We start from the raw sequence: 25,471 nt of genomic DNA on the forward strand, positions 1-25,471 counted from the left end.
CTCCTCCGCCGCGTGATGCGGCTGCGCTGCGGAGAGCCAGGCCGAGGGCCGCTCGGAGGAGCGGCGTGTCATGGCTGTGGTCTCCACCGCGCCGGGGCGGGTTGGTGCTACTGCAGGCCTCTTCCACGAGGATCTTGCTGCTGCAGTGACGTCGAGGCGACGAGCAGCACCGGCCGGTAGTACCAGCACAAGGGAAATTAGAAAATGACATGGTACCTTCTTCTCCCCTTTGCATGACTGGTTGATGCATTCTTGATTGAAGCTTTCTCTTCTTTGATCCATGAATTTCTTTCCGTTGATGCTTCAGCAATCCTTTCAATTCATCATGCCCACATGCTCGAATGAAGCAATTCTCGTAAGTGCAATGACGTTCAGAAAAAAGCAATCAGTAATTGGATCTTTGATTAATCACAAGCAGAGAAGATCAAATAAGCAATCTATTGACAAATTTCCTTCTATACGCAGAACACGGCAGTGGCCGGTTGACTCGTCACAGGTCACAGCGATTTGTGCTAATTAGCCAGACTCTGAACAACGCCACCGGGGCAAGCCATGGACGCTCGCCGTTGTTGTTCGGAGGCCGTGGTCGGGGAGGCACCGGGTTCCGCTGGCGGCGTTTCAGGCGTACATAACCGCTGCCTGGGATGGCCTATTTCTCTCGTCGGAGAGCAAAGGGCTGATAACGTGTTTGAGATTGAACGAGAGATGAATGAATAGTAAAGCAAAACTGTTGATCTCTTTCATTAATGATTAGGCTTATATACAATCTGAGAAGACGCAACGGAGGGACGCGTCCATTCCCGAACAGCACATCGAGGGATGCGGTTGTTGCGGAGGGGCGGTTAGGACAAGGGGAGATTTCCCTTCAATTAAGTGTCTTAATTAAATCCTAACACATACTTCAGAATGTGACTGAATTCCTTAAAAACTTAACAACCTGTTCCACGGAAAGCCTGAAAACAATCATGTTTGGCAGTCACCATTCTTCTCAAAGGAGTTGGAAGCATAGGAGTACACTAGTAGTCAGACAAGAACGGTACGTCTGAAGCAGATCACAACCAAAGGAGCACAAGACAACACTGCTGAAAATCCCAATCCGCTTTGCACGCACGCACGCACACGACAGAACATTCAGCCAAAGGGTAAAAAAAGCACTAGGTGTGTTCGAGTTGATGGATGATCAACGTTTTAAGAAGGTAACCAACGTGTCAAATGTCACAAGTAGATAGATTTGAGAAACAGAAATGGTGATACCAGATTCCGAAAGAACAAGTCTCAGAAAGATTGTCTTACTGATGAATGTCTGGGCAGCCTAACATAACACAAAACGCACAAGAGATGAACCGGAGCAAGCAGCCAAGCGCCAACACATCAGATTAGCTAAAAAAAGGTCTCATAAACTAGACATCATCGTCGCTCCCGGAATCGATGCAGATTGCTTTCGCCTTCCCCTCCCTTGCCGCCCTTCTCGGTGTAACTGGCTGAGCCTCGGCATCTTCTGCTCCTGCTGAAGCGCTCGCGACCCTCTGTGAAACCGAGCCGCTCTTTTTGTTGAAGAGGGAGATCCTCAGCTTTCGCACCTTCTTCTCAGGAGAAGGAGCTCTGGAATTGCTGTCGCCAGTAGGCTTGAATATATCTTTGCTCCGAGCAGGCGCCCTCTTCCTGATGGTAGTCTTTGGCTTCTCGGCAGCAGGACTTCCTGTTTAAGAGATGGACATTTTATTTGGAGACACAAAGCAACATATTATTTGGAGACACAAAACATTGTATGTGGGCATTACCACTATGTTCTGGAGACAAGTCAGGATGATAAGCCTTCTCGCCTTTGGAGTTTTTTCCTGGCTTACGTGTTGTCTCCTCATCTAAATCTTCAAAATTTCCATCAAGCACCTGTATCAAAATCAGTGAGTGAGAAGAGGTGAAACACATAACATTGACCAAAACATTGGAGATAAATAGAGCTTACGTCCAGTTCCTTTTCAAGGGCATCAAGTTCTCCCAGCCAAAGAATTTCTGGAGTTGCTTTGCCCAGACTTTCAGATTCGGCCTCTAATTTATTCATTTGTGCGATGAGCTCCTGTGCCTTCTCCTCAGTAAAGGTAAAAATTGCGACTGCGAGAAGATACTGATAATCGCTCGCCGTAACTCCTGCTGCACCTTCAGCAGGACTCTCTTCATTTTCTTCATCTACTTCTTCTGTACCTCCTACGGGAACCGGCTCGGACATAGAAAAATTCTCTGTGAAAGGTTCATACCCCTTCTGCTTAAGCTCGAGGAAAAGCTCTGCCGTCTTCCTGTTACTGACTATGATGTCCTCAGAGATAACAGCAAGAATAAATTTCACTCTGTTCTTAAGCTTCAATATCTCGTTCCCTATATTTTGCAACATTATTGCCTGCACAGCATTAATTAGTTATTGTGGCGGTTCGCACATGAATACCACAGAGGAAAAAATTAAACATGTACTCCCTCCGTTCCGAAATATAAGTCTTTTTAGACATTTCAAATGGACTACAACATACGGATGTATGTAGACATATTTTAGAGTGTAGATTCACTCATTTTGCTCCGTATGTAGTCACCTATTGAAATCTCTAGAAAGACTTATATTTTGGAACGGAGGGAGTACCTTTCTTCTGGCGTAGAATTCGAGCCTCAGTTGGAAGAACTCTTTAAGTACTGAAAAGGTAACAGAATTATTTGAGATTCAAAACCACAAGAGAAGGGGTTTGTAGTTATAATACAGTTCCATTTTGGAGATACTCAGTTACTCACTGTCCTCTGGGGTGCCATATGTTCGAATTCTACCATCCGAGTCAAACAAGTTCACGTTTGTTGTTTTTATTGTGGCTGTCAGCTTGAATTTGTTCTCAAGGCCTTGTTTCTTAGCAATATTCATGTTTTGCTCACTCAAGATCACCTCAAACTCCACATTCGCATGATCACATTGTGATCTAATTTTCTGCAAAAATTTTGCAATTTGAAGAAAGTCAAAAAAAAATCCAAAATCCGAGAGAAATAACTATTTGAACAACTACCTACCTCTAGAAAGGGTGGCTCTTTGACCTTGACCTTGCCCTTGCCTTTGTTCTTCTCATTGCCATTTTCCTGTTCACTTTGAGGACACATGGATTCAAGAAATTCTTTGTAATCGACAGTCCAGCTGCGGACGGGAAGCTCAGTAATTTTAAGCTTGGTGCCATTGACTTCCTCTATAACACCAGTGATGGTATACGTGACACCAGCTGCCTTTGCTCTTGCATTCTTCACAGAGCCCTATCAGGTTATGAACAGAAAATTCGCATCAAAAAGTAATTGCTGAATTAAGGTGTCAAACTGTCGATAATGTAATAGAACTATGCTAGTGGAAGCATTTCACAGACCTTGAACCCCTTGTACCAAGGGTCCATTGGTATCACAGTGCCTCCATTTAGCAACCTTTTCAGATTAGCAATAATGTCTCTAGGATTGTAGCTTGGGATATACTCCCTCCGTTCCTAAATATAAGTCTTTATAGAGATTCCACTATAAACCACGTACGGATGTATATAGATGCATTTTAAGTGTAGATTCATTCATTTTGCTCCGTATGTAGTCCATTTAGTGGAATCTCTACAAAGACTTATATTTAGGAACGGAGGGAGTAGTTTTTTGATCCAGGCCCAATGCCTTCACTTCCATTGACCAAAACCATGGGAATGATTGGGATATACCTGAAGAAAAGGTGGCATGTGTTAGGTACACAGAAATCAATCCATTTGGCAGGATGAATGTTGGAATACTACCAACTGGGTTCAATGGACTGTCCATCTTCATTCAGATAGTTTAGAAGAAGATCATCATCCTTTGGAAAAATTAAACGGGTGATCCGTGCTAATCTGGTGTAGATGTGCCGAGCTTTAGCAGCATCTTTGCCCCCCTGAAATGAAATGAAATGAAATGAAATGAATGTAAACACACAAAGAAGCATGAGAACTCGTTTTTTCTTTGACAGCATATGAGGTACTTGAATTTTAATTACAAAGCTAACCCACCGAATATCGGGTACCAAACAGGCCGCGGGGCTCCAAAAGGCTAATATTGTTGGTACCGACAAAATCTTGAGCCATTCCTATAATTGTGTTGGCTAGACTCTGCTCGCCATGGTGGTACGCCGAGTGTTCTGCCACATAACCAGCCAAGTGTGACACCTGTATGCATGGAGCCAATGAAGGTAACAAGTTCAGGAATGTGCCATGTGATGGCGATTAATCCCAGATCCACAGATATTCATGAACCCTTTGGCTTACACACCTTGGTTTCTTTCACCAGATTCCTCTTGAACGAGCAGAACAAAACCTTCCTCTGCGCCGGCTTAAGGCCGTCGACCACTGAAGGTAGCGGGCGTTCAAGGTTTGCCATGGTAGAAACCTTACTCTGTACTTTGATGCGTGTCTCACGTTGGTTAAGGCAAGTTCCAGGCTGTGATGCAACAAGAAACCTCTAATAAACCGGAGGAAGATGCCATGTTTAACCTGATTGTTGATCGGGAGCGGACAGCGGAGCGGGTGAGAACTCCGAAGACGACGCTCCGGCGGCGGCCTGTACGGAGGAGGTGATCCCGTACGTCGGAACACCGTGGAGCGCTTGGCGTCGGTGGCGGCGAGCGCGCGCGGCGCTCGTTTTTAAAATCGCCGGCGCCGTGATTTGCGGTAGCACGGTTGAGATGGATACATATCAATCAACGATTTCCTCGTCATGGTAACTAATCAGTTCTAATCTCGCGGGCACCACATTCCAGTTCTGGATGTGGAGGGCCAAGTTGGATTCGCAGGCTATGTTGTTGCAGAGCCGGTACTGGAATGTTGGCGGGCCCGTGGCCGGACTTCATTTACACACGGAAATTAATCCAATGTATTCTGAATTTGATTATACTTAGATATTTCAATATGGTGCCTCACCTTGCTGATAACCGGCCCGAGGCCTTTTGGTTCTCCACTGGGCCATCAGTCCGGCCCATAGGCCTTGTAGTAGAAGACTCTGGAAGACTTGCCATTCAGGACAAGAAAGTCAGAGGCGTGGAGGACTCCCCTCCATCGACGTAGCCGACTAGGTTTTGTAACCCTAGGGGTGCTAGTATGTATATAAGTCAGGGTCTGGCTAGCCGATAGATCATCATACAATCATTTGGTTATCTTGTACTTTATACACCCCAATCACAATATACACGAGCAGGAGCAGGGTTTTACCTCTTACAGAGGGCCTGAACCATGATAAAACAGTCTCCTGCTTCCCCTCTGATCTAATCGTCATGTCGGGATACCCGACCAAGGGATCTGCCAGAATTAGCTCCGAAAGTGGTGGCCCCATAAGGTTCCGCGTGGTGAACACAGTAGCCTGATGGGATCTCCGATGGGCGCCGGTGGTACCTACGCGCTGGGTCAACTCTTCGTGTTCGCCGCCATCATGCCTGGCGCCGATTCGACCGACCACATCAAAAACTACGCTCTTGACCAGATCGTCAGATTTGAGTACGTCCCAGATTCCCGTGTCGAGCTAGTTCTCCAGGGTTTGGTGTGACGACGAGCCTAAGAGCAGTAGGTCAAAATTTTTGACCCACCCACCACTCATCTGACCGCCAACATTGAAGATCTCAGCACCATCCTCGATGGCGCAACCGAGGAGCAGAAAGACCAAGACGAGGAGATGGGCGACTCTGTGGATAGTCTACCACATGCTATGACGCCTTTATGCGTGTGGTAGGCGACCTTGGTCCAAGAGTGCTACATGGTCGATACGTCGAGTTTCATGACCGGTGACGAAAGCAGTGAAGTGGTGCTCAGCAATGTGGAAATTGACACACTTGACCAAGAGGTCAAAGATCCGTTACATAATGCAACCCAGCAGAAGTTCCTGTCAGCCCTCGACAAAGTGTACAGGGAGAATAGATGCCTGGAGCGAAGGGCGGGAGAGTTCGACGATGGAAGAGTATTTTCTTTTGAGGGAAGGCCATCATGGCTAGCTTTATTAGATCAAAAAACAATTACATCGTTCACCAGCTAACTAAGTAAGAACCCAGGTGGTTCATTACACCAGCTCTCATTACGTTTATTACAAAATAAATTTAGCTAGCTCATGTGCTACTGAATATGCATAACGGAAACAATGCTTAAAGATGACCTTCCCAATTAACGTTGCCGTATCTATGCAGCCAGCAAAAATCGTTGCTGATGCATCCCACCATTGGTCTTGCCCTTGACAATAATTCACCACATTTATTGAGTCAGATTCAGCTTCAATTCTATTGAAACCCAGGGAATTTGCAAATGATAAACCATCACGCATAGCAATTGCTTCAATTGTCATCACATCAGCAGCATGATGGACAACTCTGCACTGTGCAGCTATGAAGCGCCCCTTCTCATCACGCAAAATAGCTCCTGTGGCGCCAGCACGGACATCTGCATGGAAGCATCCATCTACATTCAGCTTAATAAAGTTTGGTTGGGGTCTCATCCACTTATGTTTTGTTACTACTTCTTTCTTTGTTGATTTCAAATAATTTCCGACGATCGCTAGGACCGAGATGGTCCATCGAAATGGGGGAGGACATGAATCATGATGAGTATGTTGACGCCGCAGCCACCAAAGGTACCAGGATCCAGCTACAATAATCTCCGTACAGTTTATAGTTGGCATGATCTCCAGTGGTGAGTCTGGCTCTAACAATAGAAATTCAAGAACCGCTGATCCGGATCTATCAATCTGCAAAGCAAAGTTTATACGATCAAGTAGTCCAAACCCCGCCCAGAGACTCTTCGCCAAGTCACATTGGAATAAGAGGTGTCGCATATCTTTTGGTCCTTTACAGCAGATTGGACATTCATCGCTAACGGGATGTGCTTATTTGCTAGAATTGATTTTAAAGGCACAATACCTCGTAAAGCACGCCAACAAAAAATCTGAATTTTCCGCGGTACCTGCAGCTTCCATAACTGATCCCAAATCTTTGGTTGCATAGCACTAGTTGACGTGAAATTTGCCCCAGATTGTCCTTTATACTTATGTGCCCATTCCTCATGGTATGCTGTTCTCACAAAGAAGATCCCATTAGCAGTGAGGTGCCAAGCAATAAAGTCATCAAAAGCTTGATAATTAAGAGGAATTTGCAGGATCCTCGCCACATCCACTGGATTAAAATTATCCTTGAGAAGTTGATCATCCCAGTTGCCCGTACTCGACGATGGAAGAGTTATACTAGACTACCCGCCCAATTGTCAAGAACGTGTCTCCTGGCACCTACAAGGCCACCTGGCCATGAAGAGCATACAGATTGAAGAAGTTATGAAAAATGCCACAAACCACGACCCTGACTCCTTCCACACCTTGGCCAAGAATATGCAGGCAACGGCTCGGGACTTGGTCGGGGTAGATTTTTTCCCCGGGCACCCTGGTGAGAAGCGATTTGAAAGGGGTATGGAGCGCTTGAAGACGGCGGTGATTCAGTGATTACGCTCTTCCCATGAGCCATGTCAGGACGTTCGGTGATATGGGCAGTAAGACTAGCCGATGAACCCACAAGTCGATCAGTCGTAACCAGGAACACCGTGGGCCTAAGGTCTCCAACAAAGCTCCTCATATGATCTATCAGCCAAATATAGGGGGGTGGGGGGCGTGGCCGGATGTAGAGTCCAGAATGGGTGAAAGAACATAAATCCCTGCACTTGTACGAAGTCGACGACACCATTGAACATGTGTAAAACCTTAGAATGATAATGGATAAATGTCCAAGATTTAACCCTCGGGAGCATGCTGATAACGTGTTGAAGTCGAGAGAAACAAGAGAAAATGGTAAATGAATAGTAATGAACTCTGTAAGGATTCTCATTGATGATCTTGATATATAATACAACCTGAGGAGGCTTCTCTAAGGGGCGACGGTTGCAATCAGACAAGGAGAGAGGAGGATCCATCTATACAAAGAGACATGTTTCTTTGAAGAAGCACCTGTTCGGTGTATGGACACAACTTCTAACGACGGTTGTTAATTTGTATGGTAATTAATAAAAAACTAAATGTAATCATAACAGATTATATGAAAAGGGTAAATTTTCCTGATTGCAATGCAATCACCGCCCCCACATTTTTGTTGCCATTGAAAGAATGTTGCTTTTGGCCATGTCATTGTTGTTGGCATATATGACACATCTAAGATGCCACATTTAGGGGTGACATGAAGATAAACTGGTAGCGCTGCGTCCCTAGGTTGTGATCTTTATGCAACCATAAGGGCTTACTTCACACAAGTATGCATATATCTTACACACATTCCATTGAAATTACCATCAGATCAGCAAGAACCATATATAAATAGAAAGCAAACACTCACAAAAGACAATTTTTTCTCATTTGTGACTTTCATTTGAAGTTTGTGCATCATCTTCAAATGCAAGGACTCTAGAAGATGCACTTTGTGATTTTTAAGTACCTCTTGGTAAATTATCTTGTAGCTGTCAGCTATACAAATACTCCCTTCTTAAACTAATATAAGAGCGTTTAGATCACTACATTAGTGATCTAAACGCTCTTATATTATTTTACGGAGGGAGTACATCACAACGTCTTGCCTCATATTGTTACTAGATAGGATTTACAAGAACAAGGAATGGCTCGTCAAAGACCCAGAGATAAGAAGGAGCTATTCAACTTCCATCATACAAAACCTCGAAACCATATTCAAAGGACTATTTGTGGATAAATATTTCTTCTACTGCGGGACTCATAACGTTGCATCCAGGAGATACAAGCATAACGAGTTCACACATGGCCTCTGTATAGTTGAGGTCCACATAGCCAACCGACACACATGCACACAAAAGTAGGCAAGTACATAGCACACACAACTAATACAATGCCTACCGAGGCAAGAGGACCCAATCCGCAAACTACACCGACATGCTGAGCCAATGCCTACACTTTCTTAGCCACCTGCTCCAAGCGCACACTCACCACCATAAGCAGATGTTGGTATTCTGGTCACTGAAAAATAGGTCACGAATTGAGCAATGTGAACAGATGACCTGCAGTACAGATGAGTTTTCGTTATTAAAAAACAAAGTATTTCTACCTAGCCATAGTGAACAAAGCAATGCTGTTGCTCCAACCCGGATGAGGACTCTAAGCTGCGGTCGGCTCCACACAATCAATTAGCTAACATATTGGCAACACTATGTGGCGGGTGCAAGTTAGATGCAGGCAGAAATGTAATATGAGACGCTAGTTCCATTATCATTCTTGTACTCGAAACATTATGCGTTGATGTAAATAATGTTCTCACGCCTTGATATGATATGAGCCTTAGATATGAAGGTAACAAAATGTAAGTTCTGACACCTAGTTACTTTCAAAATAGATATTTGACATCTAAGTTAGTAATACGACTGATTAAAATAGCCAAAAGTATTGCTACCTACTGAATAAAAGCTTCAGTAATGTGTGACCACAATTCTTGGTACAAAATAAATAAACCATACCTAATTCCGATTGTATGGCTGGCTGCGCCCAATCTCCCTTTTAATCCAAGCCAAGCGAAGATCATCTCTAGAGAAGGATAAGAAAACTTCCCTGTTCTCCTTAGTTTTGAAGATATCTGCTGCCACTAAAATATCGTCTACTTGCAGATCTTGTAACTTTTCGATTGTTCTGATACACTTGGTAATGCTGGATGGATCCTCCATCATCTTCTCCTCAATTGCAGCAAACCCATCGTCACGGTCACGTTTCTTGGTTTTTCCATGCTCTGCCCCATATTTCTCTGAAGACATTTGTGTGGGTCTTGGTTGAGAAGGATGGACCCATTGCCCCATCAATGGTTGATCAACCATCTGTAGTAGAGAGAATAACTAAATCAAATTTGTCATAATTTTTTTGTTTCAAAATATCTCAGAGTTTGTAGACAAAAAGCATTCCAATGAGAATTGTGATGCATGATTGCTTCAAACACAGAACCAATACAAGACTCCGCAACAAAGACCAAATACAATACAGTCAATAAGCTCTAGTGCGGCTACAAAAAAAAGAGTTTATCCAATATATGGGAGTATCTGTGCAGCACTGCGGCTTTCAGTAACAAAATAACAGCGAGGATTCAGAGATGTCGAGCATCAACTAGGTTATACACAAAATTATTTCTGTGCGTACTTCCATTTTTTTCCAGACTGGACAAAAATCAACTAGGATGTCAAGCCGCACATCAAAATTTTTTCCAATTATTTCTGAGATGTCAAGCAAACATCAACTAGGTTAAACTATTTTTCTCTGTCAAAATACAATGGATGCACACAATGTTACTGTAATACAGTAGAGGATCTGCCTATACATGCTGTAACACCCACGATGCGACTATATCTCCCACGTGTCGAGGCACGACTTAGAGGCATAACCGCATTGTGGTTTTGTCGCAAGAAGGGTCATCTTCACACAATCCCATGTAGTGATAAAGAGTTGGCTTATAATCACCACTTCACACAATACATAAATGAATTCATACATCATACAAGATACAAATATAGGTCCGACTACGGAACCAAAATAAAAGAAGACAACCCAACTGCTAGATCCCCGATCGTCCCAACTGGGCTCCACTATTGATCAACAAGAAAAGAAACAACACAACGAACAAGATCTTCATCGAGCTCCCACTTGAGCTCAGTTGCGTCACCTGCACTGGTATCATCGGCACCTGCAACTGTTTTGGAAGTATCTGTGAGTCACGAGGACTCAGCAATCTCACACCCGCGAGATCAAGACTATTTAAGCTTATGGGTAGGAAAAGGTAAGGTGGTGAAGCTGCAGCAAGCACTAGCATGTATGGTGGCTAACATACGTAAATAAGAGCGAGAAGAGAAGCAACGGAACGGTCGTCAACTAGCAATGATCAAGAAGTGATCCTGAACTCCTACTTACGTCAAACATAATCCAAAAACCGTGTTCACTTCCCAGACTCCGCCGAGAAGAGACCATCACGGCTACACACGCGGTTGATGCGTTTTAATTAAGGTCAAGTGTCAAGTTCTCTACAACCGGACATTAACAAATTCCCATCTGCCACATAACCGCGGGCACGGTTTTCGAAAGATAATACCCTGCAGGGGTGTCCCAACTTAGCCCATCATAAGCTCTCACGGTCAACGAAGGATAAACCTTCTCCCGGAAAGACCCGATCAGTCTCGGAATCCCGGTTTACAAGACATTTCGACAATGGTAAAACAAGACCAGCAAAGCCGCCCGATGTGCCGACAAATCCCGATAGGAGCTGCACATATCTCGTTCTCAGGGCAACACCGGATGAGACATCCTACGAGTAAAACTAGACCTCGAGTTTCCACGAGGGGACCCCGCAGTCTACTTAGTTCGGACCAACACTCGAAGGAGCACTGGCTCGGGGGGTTAAAATAAGATGACCCTTGAGTCTGCAGAACCCAAGGGAAAAGGGGATAGGTGGTAGAAAATGGTAAAACCAAGGTTGGGCCTTGCTGGAAGAGTTTTATTCAAAGCGAACTGTCAAGGGGGTCCCATAAATCACCCAACCGCATAAGGAACGCAAAATCAAGGAACATAACACCGGTATGACGGAAACTAGGGCGGCAAGAGTGGAACAAAACACCAGGCATAAGGCCGAGCCTTCCACCCTTTACCAAGTATATAGATGCATTAAATAAATAAGAGATATTGTGATATCCCAACATATCCATGTTCCAACATGGATCAAACTTCAACTTCACCTGCAACTAGCAACACTATAAGAAGGGCTGAGCAAAAGCGGTAACATAGCCAAACAACGGTTTGCTGGGAAAGGTGGGTTAGAGGCTTGACATGGCAATATGGGAGGCATGATATGGCAAGTGGTGGGTAGCGCGGCATAGCAATAGAGCGAACAACTCGCAAGCAAAGATAGAAGTGATTTCGAGGGTATGGTCATCTTGCCTGCAAGGTTCTCAGAGTTGTCGAAAGCTTGATCCTCGTAAGCGTACTCAATAGGTTCCTCATTCACGAACTCGTCTCCCGGCTCTACCCAAAACAAGAGCACAAGCAACGGAACCACAATCAATCACAGGGAATGCACAAGCAACATGATGCAATACATGAATGATATGCAAGATATGCTATACAATGCATATGCGTGCTCCGGAAGGAAAATGATGAACAAGACAGTAACTTGGCAAACCAAGCATGCCAATGGAAAGATAAGATGATTTCGGTCGAAATCGATATAAAGATCACCGGAAACGGATGCACGGTTTGCAAATGGCAAGCAAAACAAGACAGACACGAATCTGCGATTAACAGCATGATAGCACTTAGAATACAATAAGTAACAATGCTACAGTACCCCAACATAGCAACAAAGCATATGAAAGTAATCTACAGAAGATGCTTGACAAAAGATAAACACTGAGCCACGGCTAGATCACAGCATAACAGGTTCAAACAAGCATGGCAAAAGTGCAAAAGATATCAGGTTCACAGACGGTGAAATTACTGGACATGACTGAAACAGCATCAGGTAGCAATGTTTAGAGCAAGTAATCAACATGCTACAGGAACTTAACATAGCAAAACAAGGCATGGCATTAATCTACTAAATGCATAAAACAAAAGTCCCTTAATAACCATAAGCCAAAAAGGATCGGAAGATATGATGGCAACCATGTAAATATAGCAAGTTTCGTTATCAGGTTTCAGACTTAACAGAAAACAGAGCATGGCAGAAACAGTAATATAAAGGCATCTTGGTGAGCTTGATGCACTCCCCACAAAGCAATGCATGACAAAACAAGCATACCTACAGCAATATGGCATGTTTATGAAGCTATCCATGGCAAGAGCAAATACATAGCATGTATGAAACAACTACAACAAGCTTGGCAAAATTGAATAACACGTAAACAATCTGCCAGGAACATTTGATAGCAAAAGTAGAGCAAGATTGAGTCATGCTATGGCACTCCATAATTGCAAACAAGGGCATTAATGGATAGAGCACAACTATATCTACAAAACATCCTTACTCAACATCTCCAAAATAAGCATGGATCTCTCTTTAGCCACATGGATACATAGCAACAAAATAACAGCAGTCACCGACTTAGTAAAATTTCTAAGTCCCTGAAAACAAAAACATCACGAAACCTAGTTTTCATGCTTGTGCTAGTCACCACAGAGATCACAAAAATACATGGCATACACCTCTGTAAAGTTGGCATGGCATACATCAAAACACATGTAGAGCTCATGCCCATAAGATGCACCCGTTAAATGCAACAAAAATAACAAATCCTCAAGTTCTGATAAGTAACAGCAGTTAACAGCAATTAGCACTCTTGCACCAGAGATTTGGGCATCAAGATGGACTCACATTAACATGGCACAATGGAACAAAATGAAGAACAGCTCGAGGCGAACATTTCGATATATTACACGCACGAAACGGAGCTATATGCAGAGAGTTATGATGCGATGAACAGGAGCATGTAATGTCAAAATTACGGGACTTAGAGAAATCGAGGGGAGGGGGAAAAGTCAACCTCCGGGATTTGGATCGGGCCGAGGCTCAAGGTTGCCGGAGCGCTCGCCGGCGAAGGGGAAGGAGAAGGGCGCGAGTTGGTGAGGGGCGTGCCGGTCGTCGGTGAGGGGCGTGCGGCGGGGCGCAGCGATGCGCGGCACGGACGCCGACGGGCGGTGGCAGCGGCGAGGCGGCGCCGGCGAACGGGCGGCGGGGCGGCGCGAGGAGGCGGCGGCTCCGGCGAAGTCCAGCGATGGCGCGGGAAGCGGCGCGCTCGGGGCGCTCGGGGCCCGGGGGCGGGCCTGATCTGGGCCCGGTGGGCTGCGCGGCGAGGGAAAGAGAGGGTGACGGGAGGTGGCAGAAGACTAGAGTTCATCCGCGAAATTTCAGGGGGAGGTGCAAATATATAGGCAGAGGGAGTTAGGAGAGTCCAAACGGGGTGCAGTTTTCGCCCACACGATCATGATCGAACGACCTAGAACATGGAAGTGAGTTTGCTGGGTTTTGGGCTGTTTGGAGGGGGTTTTGCTGCAACACACAAAAGGACTTTGCGGTTACCCGGTTAACCGTTAGAGAACCAAACGACCTCCAAATGGAACGAAACTTGACAGGTGGTCTACCGGTGGTATACCAAGGCCACTTGGCAAGACTCGGTCCATTCCGAGAACGTTCAACACCCGCTCGCGAAAAGAAACAAGAGGGGTGCGCCGGAGGAGGTGGGAGTGCTGGATTGCAAAACGTACAACAGGGAAAATGCTCGGATGCATGAGACGAACACGTATGCAAATGAGATGCACATGATGACATGATATGAGATGCATGACATGAAGAAAATGCAAAACGAAAAACAAAACCCGACCACGAAGGGAATATCATAACACATAGCCGAAAATGGCAGAGTTGGAGTTACAAATATGGAAAGTTACATCCGGGGGTGTTACACATGCTCTGCCTTTGGGAACTACAAACAGTCAACAGGGTACTTCCATTCTCCTATGTACATACTGCTTCTCAGTATTGAGAGCACGCTGTGAGAAGCTCGACTTATTTTTGCACATGGGAACTAGCCTCTCTTAAGCAAGATATTCTTAAACAAAGCAGGTGGTAGTTTTCTTTACAGTTAAAACAAGAGATCATACATCCACTAGAAATTAAAAATAAATTACATATAGAATCTCAGGAAGCATGGAAGAATCTCACTTACCAGTGATGCACCGGAATCAGAAAAAGTACATAAGCAGAGATGCACAATAACTTCAGTGAATAATATATCAAACAATCAACTGGAACAATCACAACTTAGTACTTAAATATTTATAGACATGCAACTTACTATTCTGTGTGGCCAAATAATCGCTGTTGGACTGTGACCAAATTCAAACTTTCACCACTGAGGCGCTAAGATCATTTTCAACTGGATTTATTTGTGTACTGCAACTAAGACATGATGGAATTTCAAGGTTGGTAGCTACTTTAGGTTTTCTACAAAATTTGTGTTTTTTTTCCATTGTAAACTGAAAATTAGGCAACTTCTTAAGCTCTGTATTTAGGAGGGTAGTAGATTATATGAAAGTTAGCATTGCTATGGATGTTTTGAGGTGGGACCAGAGTTTTGGTTTTCGTTATCGGGATATTTTCAGTCCCAGGCCGAATTTCGGTCAATTCAAAAAAAATTGGCAAAATCTCGGACGAAATTGCAAAACCAAAATTTAAAATTTTAACAAAATTTGACCAAAATTGAATGAAACTTGACCAAAGTTTTGACTGGGCCAAACTTTTCGCCCCATGCCCAAATGGCTGAAATTGGAATTTTTGGGCTGAAAATCAAAACTCTGGGTGGGACTCAGGATATGGACTGCTGCGAAGATTGAGCATATAAATCCAGATTGCCACCCCCAAAATCAGGATTGTGTAGACACGTCGGCCGCATTGCCACTCCCAAAACCAACAGAGTAACAGCCAAAGATGTGATTTTGTGCCAACTTAATAGAAGAAATTCTAAATTCGCACTCTATTTAAAGAAACTATGTTGTTATAAATTACATTGCGGTCCGTCCCTCAGGGTGACGGTTAGCGAAAGTTATGGTGTGGCGATCGGCAGGTGATTTCGGCTTCGCTAGGGTTTACCCCGGCGAGGATCGGAGCAGGAGGGCTGCAGATCTGCGGCCGCCTCCCCGTGTTGTCGTGCAAATTCATCCCTCCCATCCACCACAAGCCTTCCGTGAGCTAGGGATCACGGTCGTAAAACACTGGTAGGTTTCCCTAGGGTTCGGTGCAGAAGGGAAGGAGAGAAGAGACGATGGAGGATGTAGAGGGGCTCATGAGGGGGCTGAAGCTGTCGGCAGCGGAGAACAAAGGGGTAAAGATTGGGGAAGCGGAGAAGGGGAAGGCGGTCGACTGGGGGGCGGATGATCCTCAAGCGGTGGGGAAGATATTCTCGGAGAAACTCGCCCACGCAGGAGTTGTGGGACAAACCCTGGGAAGAATATGGTGTCTGATCAAGGGGCTGGACTGCAAGGAATTGAGAACAAATGTCTTCCTCTTTACGTTCAAGCAGGCATCGGGATGGAGGAGAGCTCTTGAGGAGGGGCCATGGTGGTTTGACAAAGAACTGCTTGTGATGGAGAATTTTGATCCAGAAAAGACGATAGATGAATATGAGTTTAACCTAATACCCATGTGGTTTAGGGTTTTTGGGCTACCACTTGGATACATGAACAGAGCAACCGGAGAAAAGATTGGGGCGGACTTCAACGAACTCATTGAGGTGGATGTAGGTCAGGATGGAAAGGCTGTGGGGAAATTTCTTCGGGCAAAAGGTAAAGCTGGACATCACAGAACCGTTAAGGAGAGGTTTTATCTTGGAGAGGGAGAAGAAGAGAGGAGAAAACGGGGGGGGATATGGTGGAGGAGGAGGATGCAGCCAAACAGAAGAAGAAGAAGAAGGAATTGATATGGTGCCGATTTGAGTATGAACACCTGCCAGACTTTTGCTACACATGTGGTATCATCGGGCATGGCGAGAAAGAATGTAATATGAAGCCAATACCGGGGGAAGCACCACAATATGGGGCCTGGATGAGAGCTGAGGAAGGAAGTAGAAGGGTTGAGGATGGAGGAAGATCACTGTGGCAGGTCAGCAGGAGTAGCAGTGGCACGAAATCGAAGAGCACGGGGAGAGGAAGTGGAAGTAATCAAGGGGGAGGAGAGCGGAGATAGTACAACTTAGGAAGGGGCATTGGTAGCGCGGGGAGTGATGCACCAAGTTGGAGAAAGAGTCAAACTTCATCCAAAAACACTGATGACGGTGCGGTAGGAGAGGAGATGGAGGTTAATAGCCCAGTTAAAATCAATGAGAAGGGCGAGAGGGTTGACTCGGTGAAGAACCACACAGTGAAGCACCTTACGTTTGGACCGGACAATGGCGCACAAGGAGCGTCGGGCAAGGAGGGCAGTGAGCCTGAAAAGGAAGAGGTGCATGCAGTTGGCGGGGAACGGTCAGTACAGGAGAGTAAGGGGGAGATGCTGGAAGAGGCAGTGCAAAAGCAAGTGGGAGGAGCTGCTGCGAAGGGAAGGGCAATGGAGGCAAAAAGTTCAGGCGCAAAACACGCATAAACGGAACTAAGAATCAAGAGAAATTGGGAGTCGAGTTGGGTAAAAGAGGAGGAGTGGATATGGAGATTGACGCTACGGCTATTGTAAAAAGGGCTAGACAGGACGAGAGTGGAATGCCAGAGGGGGAGCGGATGTTGACGGAGGAAGATCGGCAGGAAGGAGGTACAATCACCGAAATATCGTCCGGGCTGTCAGAGCAGCCCCGCCGGGCCCAATGAAAATTATAAGTTGGAACCGCCGGGGACTCGGGAACGGCCCGGCGGTTCGTTCTCTTCTCGACCTGGGAAGAGTGGAGGAGCCCGACATTCTGTTTCTGTGCGAGACTAGGTTGGAGGAGAAGGAGTTGGATCGTTTTAGATGGCTGCTAGGGCTCACCCAAATGTGCTCGTGGAAGGGGGAGGGGAGGAGTCGAGGGGTGGCATTGTTTTGGAGGAAGGAGGTGGATGTTACGTTGAGATCGTTCGGTAGAAGGCACATTGACGTGGATGTAAGGATGGATGATGGATTGGTCTGGAGGCTTACTGGTGTGTACGGCGAGTCGGAGATGGACAGGAAGAAAGAGACATGGCAAATGATGCGCCTCCTGAAACAGCAACACCAGGGTGGAAGGCCTTGGCTTTGCCTTGGTGATTTCAATGAGATCTTGACAAGTACGGAGAAAACAGGAGGGGCAGCCCGGCCACAACACTACCTGGATGGCTTCAGGGAAGCGCTACAAATCTACGAGCTGGGTGATATTGGCTTCGAGGGGGACATTTTCACTTGGAGGAACCACAGTAAGGAACTACGAACATATATTTACGAGAGGTTGGATAGGGCCACATCGAATGAGGAATGGTGTGAGCAGTTCCCGGCTTACACAGTGGTTAATGGCCCTCCCAGACATTCAGACCATCGGCCAATTATTGTAGATACGGAAGGTCCTGATAAGGAATGGAGGAGAGGGGATGGGAGTTTTCGGTTTGAGGCGCGTTGGCTGCAGGAGGAAGGATGTGAGGAGGTTGTACGTGCAGCCTGGGAGAGGAGCAGGGAGATGGGAGATGGTACAGTGGCTGTTGCGCTTCAGAAGGTGGCGGGAGATATCTCCACTTGGAGCAAAGATGTGGTCGGGGAGTTGGAAGGCAGGTTAAAAAGTGCGAAAAAAGAGCTAGGAGTTTGCATGAGGACGGCAGTGTCGGAGCATAAAATTAATGAAGAAGCAAGGCTATGGTGTCTAGTCGAGGAGCTGGAGGAGAAGAAGCATACTCAGCTGAAACAAAGGGCACATATGTGGTGGCTGAAGGATGACAATAGGAATATTAAATACCTGGAGTCCGTAGCCTCGGCGAGGAAGAAAGTTAACAGAATTAAGGAGTTGAGGAAGGAGGACGGGTCGGTGGTGGAGGCAGGAGAGGAGCTAACTAAACTATGTGTGTTCGTTTTTTCAGGAACTTTTCTCAGCTTCATCTAATCCTCAACGGTTGCCGAAATTACTTGAAAAAGTACAACCACGGGTTACTGAGGCCATGAACGATGTCTTACTGGCTGACTTCACTCGCGAGGAGGTAAAAGCGGCGCTAGATCACATTGGGGACTTGAAGGCCCCGGGGCCGGATGGCATGCCATCGGTTGTGTTCAAGAGACACTGGCATTTCATGGGGGGACAGATTGTGGAGGAGGTGTTGCGAGTGCTTAATGGAGGTGACATGCCCGGGGGGTGGAACGATACCCATGTGGTCCTCATCCCCAAGGTAAAGAACCCACAGAGAATAAAGGACCTCCGGCCGACCAGTCTCTGCAACGTTCTCTACAAGCTAGTCTCTAAAGTGATAGCCAATAGGCTGAAAATGATTCTTCCATCGCTTATTTCTGATAACCAAAGCACATTTGTTCCGGGAAGATTGATAACGGATAATGTGCTCATCGCATACGAGCTCTCTCACTATGTCATGAACAAGAGGACTGGAAGGATGGGTACACGGCGGTGAAGGCTGACATGAGCAAAGCATACGACCGGGTAGAATGGTGTTTCCTAGAGGCGATGATGTGCAAGATGGGCTTTAGGAGGGAGTGGGTAGACCTAATCATGAAGTGTGTCAGGACGGTCCGGTACCAGGTTAAAGTTAACGGGGAGTTGACGCATCAATTCTGCCCATCGAGAGGACTGCGCCAGGGGGATCCGGCATCACCTTACCTGTTTGTGATATGTGTTGAGGGTCTGTCAGCCCTGCTCAACGACGCGGAACAGAGAGGGAGGATAAGTGGGATCAAGGTATGCCCGAGAGCACCTTGCGTATCCCATCTGTTTTTTGCGGACGACTCTATGTTATTGATGAAAGCGAAGCAACAGGAAGCCGAGGCACTACGTGACATACTCAAGCTGTATGAAGAATGTTCGGGCCAGTGTATCAATGTAGAGAAGTCAGCCCTCATGTTTAGTCCCAATACGGAGGACGGAGTTAAGGAAAGCATCAAGAACACACTCAACATACGAAGTGAAGACTGGAATGAGAAGTACCTTGGGCTCCCGGTACATGTCGGCCGATCTAGGAGGAAAACCTTTGCATATATAAAAAAGAACATGTGTGGGAGGGTTTATGGATGGCAGGAAAGGCTATTGGCAAAGGAGAGCAAGGAGGTGCTTGTTAAGGGGGTAGCACAGGCGATTCCCACGTACGCAATGTCTTGCTTTGACCTAACAAAAACCTTCTGCTCAGAGCTGAATACATTGTTGGGCAAGTTTTGGTGGAGTCAACAGGACAAACAAAATCCGATGCATTGGTTAAGTTGGGACAAGCTTACACAGCCCAAAGCTATGGGCGGTGTAGGGTTCAGGGAGATGCACAGCTTCAATATAGCTATGCTATCGAGGCAGGGATGGCGATTGATCCAAAACCCCGAAAGTTTATGTGCTAGAATCCTAAAAGCCCGGTATTTCCCGAATAGTATTGCGCTCGAAGCAGTAGCACATGATGGCATCTCATTTGCTTGGCGTAGCATCTTACACGAGCTCGATCTGGTGAAGCAAGGGTATATATGGCGAATTGGGGATGGAGTTTCAGTGAATATTTGGAGCGACCCATGGCTGCCAAGGGCCTGGTCGAGGCGAGTCATTACACCAAGGGGGGCGAGCTTGCTGACCAGGGTCGATGAACTTATAAGCCCGGTCACTGGACGGTGGGATGAAGAACTAGTGCGGGACACTTTTTGCGAAGTAGATGCCCGACAGATTCTGCAAATTCCCCTAAGGCAAGGCGTGGACGATTTCATTGCTTGGCATTTTGACAGTAGAGGTAACCACTCGGTAAAGAGCGCCTATAAGCTGCATGTTGAACTCCACAAGCAAGAGCAGAATGGGGCACCGGGAGCGAGCTCAGCACGCGGTGGCAATCTGGATGCATTGGCCGATCAATCCTGGAAAAGGATATGGAAAGTGCCATGTCCTCGGAAGCTTCAGATGTTTATCTGGAGAATGCGCCATGAATCTCTGGCTATATGTGCAAACTTGATGAGGAGGGGTCTCAAGCTAGATCAGTCAAAATGCTTTTTCTGCGGTAGAGCTGAGGAAGATGGAGCGCACTTGTTCATAAAATGTAAGCATGTCAAGCAAGCTTGGAGGGAGTTGGGATTGGAGGAGGAAAGAAGTATGTTGGAGGCATTTACCAGCGTGCATGATATGCTGGATGCCCTGTGGGAGTTCTCTGAAAATAAACGAGTGCTTATCATCACACTCTGGTGGCAGTGGTGGAACATTAGGAACAAGATCAGGGAAGGAGAGTTGGCGCCAGAGATCACTGAAACTATCCGAAGGGTGAGATGTAGCGCCATGGAGTATGCGGACAGATTTGTGCCTAAGAAGAGGGAATTACAAGCGGGGAAATGGCGACCACCCAATCCAGATGAGCTCAAAATTAACATCGACGGAGCCTTTGTGCCTGGTAGCAACTTTTGTGGGTGGGGCGCTGTGGTTCGAGACTCGGAAGGGCAAGTTATTGCGGCCCGTGCAGGACGACAGGAGCAGACTACAGATGCTTTTGAAGCGGAAGTTCAGGCCATGGCTGGAGCTGTCGCCCTTGCAGCTGATATCGGCGTTGTAAGGGTGACTTTTGAGACCGACAGTCAGTTGCTGGTAGAGGCGCTCGACGTTCACAAGACTGACTCCTCGCCGTATGCTGTCATCCTTGAAGATATCAAGCTACAGTTAAAACTCTGGTTTGCAAAACATAGTGTGCGAGCATGCAGGAGGGGTGAGAACACTGTAGCACATGAGCTGGGCCAAATTGACCGTATGTGTTTACCTGATATATGTATGCACTAGGAGAATGATGTACCGCCCTTAGTGGCTGCTCGTGTGTTGGGCGATTTGTCCACGCACCGTTAATCTATAAAGCTCTGCTTTGCTTTCAAAAAAACTCTGTTGTTATAGACAGTAGAGGGATGAATGAGGAGATGGCTCGGGGCATACCTGTCTCTGTTTGAGACAAACACTTGTCCTCTTGCTTCCATCAGTCTTCTTTAGTTCGGATTCGGCCAACGAAAGGAGATTGCTGACAACACCCGAGTTAGAAACTGCAATTGCAAGAAGTGAAAATTAGCGTTAGTGGTGCAGCGACAATAGAAAAATCCAGGGTACGAAAGTTAACTCATCACATACCCCTCTTAAGGAAATCTTCGGAGAGGAAACACGTGGACCCGAAGCTTGACTGATGAGTAGTCAAGGTCTCTTTGGTCTGTGAATCAAAGAGAGGGTTTTCAATGAGCGCATTAACAAATACCCATAGGTAGCCCTTCACTGTATGCAACTTCATGCTAGCTTGCTTGTTTATCTTGTTCACAATGCCCATCAAATGGCTGGCGATTTGGTTTGCAACGTAGTTAACGTGAGTTCCGCCTCTTATGGTCGCAATTCCATTTACAAAGCTGACCTGTAATCCAAGGAAATTGTCTGTGTAAAAACATGCTAAAACGGAGCTGTACAGGACTCTAGCCCACACCAACCTGCTGAAACTGGCCTTGACTTAGACTCACACACACCTCCCAATGATCATTTTCCTTCTGGTAAATACTGAAATAAAGACAAATTTGCATGATCGGAAACAATAGTACTTGTCAGAGCTTTTCATGCACACACCCAAACTCGTAAAAAATGTGCCAAACCTTGGTAGCTCGACTCCTTCCTTGGAAACAGAGTCAATATAGAGTTGCACGTACTCGGAGAAGCTTTTTGCTGCTACCTTCTGACCATTCAACTCAACATTCACGGATTTGCCAAGGATGCCTGCCATATCAACTACTCTCCTCCTCATGAGTGCCACAATGTCATGGTCGAGCTCGGTCAAGTCGAACTTGGCAAGGTCAGGCTTGAAGGTAACTATGGTCCAGTTCTCTGACTGCTTGCACATTTTAACCTCGGGCTCTGACTTCTTCCCCATGTTTTCAGAGAAAACCTGCACAAGCATTCAAGATGGAATGTAATGATATTGCAAGCATTTTGTGAATTGGGAGGCTATGCCTAAAGAACATACAAGGGACATTATAGTTCTTACTCCTACTGACTGTACCAAACGTTGAGTAATATTGAGCGACCCTCTACAAACCGAGTAAATTGCAGAAAACCACCAGTTTGAGGGCTAGGTCATCAGAAAACACTAGGTTACAGTTTCTTGACAAAAAGCACCACCTCTCTCGTAAACATTTTGCAAAAACCACTGATCGGCGGATTAGTCTCGTTTGAGCGCGTTTATGACAGGTGGGCCCCCCTTTTTGCTTACGTGGCATCACTGTTTGGGTTTAAAGCATAAAAGCCCTTAACTTTCTTCCCCTCATGCCCCCTCCCTTCCCTCTCGCGGGCAGCCGCCGCTCCCTTCGCGGGAAGCCGCCGTCGTTCCCTCCGCACGCAACCGCCGCCATTGCCGCTCCCTACGCAGGGCACCGCCGCTCCCTCCGCAGGCAACAGCCGCCGTCGTTCCCTACGCAGGCAACTGCCGCCGTCGCCGTTCCGTCCGCAGACCGCCGTCGTCGTTGCTTCCTGCGCAGGCCGCCGCTGTCACTCCCTCCGCAGGCAGTCGCCGCTCCATCGCAGGCAACCGCCAACGTCGCCTCTCCCTACGCAGACCGCTGCCGTCGCTGCTCCCTACACAGGCCGCCGCCGTTCTCGCCCGGCATCGGATCTGTAGGCTGCCGTCACCGCCGCTCCCTCCGCAGGCCGTCCTCGACGATCTGCAGTTGGCCGGCCAGTGGCGCGCCGCCGCTCCCTAAGCCCTGATGGTGCTCCCTCTCGCCGGCGACGAGACCCATGGTCCGCCCCATCCACCTTCCTTCTGCTCGCGTGAGCCATGGGCGCCGTGCAACCGGTTTTGTGCACACGAGGGCTTGATTGCGTTTTTTATTTTTGATTAAGGGGTGTCTATATAAAATTGTTGGGACTAGTTTGTAAATACAGATAAAAACACATTTGGCATGAAAAGTTATGCCACGTAAGCCAAATAGGGGCCCACCTGTCATAAACGCGCTCAAACGAGACTAATCCGCCGATCAGTGGTTTTTGCAAAATGTTTACGAGAGAGGTGGTGCTTTTTGTCAAGAAACTGTAACCTAGTGTTTTCTGATGACCTAGCACTCAAACTGGTGGTTTTCTGCAATTTACTCCTACAAACCTAATAGACTGTATAAATTAGATATGCGTCTTCAGGGTAAAACTTACTGATCAATGCTACATATTATCAAAGGAAACAATATTTTTGTTGGGAATCGTAGCATAATTTTAAAATTTTCCTACGCTCACCAAGATGCATCTATGGAGTATACTAACAACGAGGGGAAAGGAGTGCATCTACATACCCTTGTAGATCGCGAGCGGAAGCGTTCCAATGAACGTGGATGACGGAGTCGTACTCGCCGTGATTCAAATCACCGATGACCGAGTGCCGAACGGATGGCACCTCCGCGTTCAACACACGTACGGTGCAGCGACGTCTCCTCCTTCTTGATCCAGCAAGGGGGAAGGAGAGGTTGATGGAGATCCAGCAGCACGGTGGCGTGGTGGTGGATGTAGCGGGTCTCGGCAGGGCTTCGCCGAGCTTCTGCGAGACGGAGAGGTGTAGCAGGGGGAGAGGGAGGCGCCCAAGGCTGTCTTGTTGCTGCCCTCCCTCCCCCCCCCTTTATATAGGCCCCCTGGGAGGGGGGGCGCCGGCCAGGGATCCTATCTAGGGTGGGGGCGGCGGCCAAGGGGGGTGCCTTGCCCCCCAAGGCAAGTGGGAAACCCCCCCACCCTAGGGTTCCCAACCCTAGGCGCATGGGGGGAGGCCCATGGGGGGGCGCCCAGCCCACTAGGGGCTGGTTCCCTTCCCACTTCAGCCCATGGGGCCCTCCGGGATAGGTAGCCCCACCCGGTGGACCCCCGGGACCCTTCCGGTGGTCCCGGTACAATACCGGTAACCCCTGAAACTTTTCCGGTGGCCGAAACTTGACTTCCTATATATAATTCTTCACCTCCGGACCATTTCGGAACCTCTCGTGACGTCCGGGATCTCATCCGGGACTCCGAACAACTTTCGGGTTTCCGTATACACATATCTCTACAACCCTAGCGTCACCGAACCTTAAGTGTGTAGACCCTACGGGTTCGGGAGACATGCAGACATGACCGAGACGCCTCTCCGGTCAATAACCAACAGCGGGATCTAGATACCCATGTTGGCTCCCACATGTTCCACGATGATCTCATCGGAGGAACCACGGTGTCGACGATTCAATCAATCCCGTATACAATTCCCTTTGTCAATCGGTATGTTACTTGCCCGAGATTCGATCGTCGGTATCCCAATACCTTGTTCAATCTCGTTACCGGCAAGTCTCTTTACTCGTACCGCAATGCATGATCCCGTGACTAACGCCTTAGTCACATTGAGCTCATTATGATGATGCATTACTGAGTGGGCCCAGAGATACCTCTCCGTCACACGGAGTGACAAATCCCAGTCTCGATCCGTGCCAACCCAACAGACACTTTCGGAGATACCCGTAGTGCACCTTTATAGTCACCCAGTTACGTTGTGACGTTTGGCACACCCAAAGCACTCCTACGGTATCCGGGAGTTGCACGATCTCATGGTCCAAGGAAAAGATACTTGACATTGGAAAAGCTCTAGCAAACGAAACTACACAACCTTTTATGCTATGCTTAGGATTGGGTCTTGTCCATCACATCATTCTCCCAATGATGTGATCCCGTTATCAATGACATCCAATGTCCATAGTCAGGAAACCATGACTATCTGTTGATCAACGAGCTAGTCAACTAGAGGCTTACTAGGGACACGTTGTGGTCTATGC

At 47.0% G+C, this 25,471-nt stretch overlaps 1 protein-coding gene across 1 annotated transcript in view; it reads right to left on the reverse strand.

Annotated features, from left to right (window-relative positions):
* The window catches only part of LOC123120257 (DNA topoisomerase 2-like), a 99,124-nt gene that overhangs the window by 53,500 nt on the left and 20,153 nt on the right, over nt 1-25,471 (reverse strand). Inside the window, exons 2-17 of the mRNA XM_044540231.1 lie at nt 22,295-22,584; nt 22,136-22,202; nt 21,792-22,062; nt 21,603-21,706; nt 21,007-21,332; nt 8,989-9,059; nt 6,250-6,440; nt 4,294-4,461; nt 4,035-4,190; nt 3,786-3,919; nt 3,655-3,713; nt 3,384-3,493; nt 3,043-3,276; nt 2,776-2,962; nt 2,630-2,679; nt 2,153-2,395 (exon numbers count right to left, since the gene is read on the reverse strand). Of these exons, the coding sequence (XP_044396166.1) occupies nt 2,153-2,395; nt 2,630-2,679; nt 2,776-2,962; nt 3,043-3,276; nt 3,384-3,493; nt 3,655-3,713; nt 3,786-3,919; nt 4,035-4,190; nt 4,294-4,461; nt 6,250-6,440; nt 8,989-9,059; nt 21,007-21,332; nt 21,603-21,706; nt 21,792-22,062; nt 22,136-22,202; nt 22,295-22,584 (2,661 nt within the window). The remainder of the gene's footprint in view (nt 1-2,152; nt 2,396-2,629; nt 2,680-2,775; nt 2,963-3,042; nt 3,277-3,383; nt 3,494-3,654; nt 3,714-3,785; nt 3,920-4,034; nt 4,191-4,293; nt 4,462-6,249; nt 6,441-8,988; nt 9,060-21,006; nt 21,333-21,602; nt 21,707-21,791; nt 22,063-22,135; nt 22,203-22,294; nt 22,585-25,471) is intronic.

This window comes from Triticum aestivum, chromosome 5D, assembly GCF_018294505.1.
Source record: "Triticum aestivum cultivar Chinese Spring chromosome 5D, IWGSC CS RefSeq v2.1, whole genome shotgun sequence".
NCBI lineage: Eukaryota > Viridiplantae > Streptophyta > Magnoliopsida > Poales > Poaceae > Triticum > Triticum aestivum.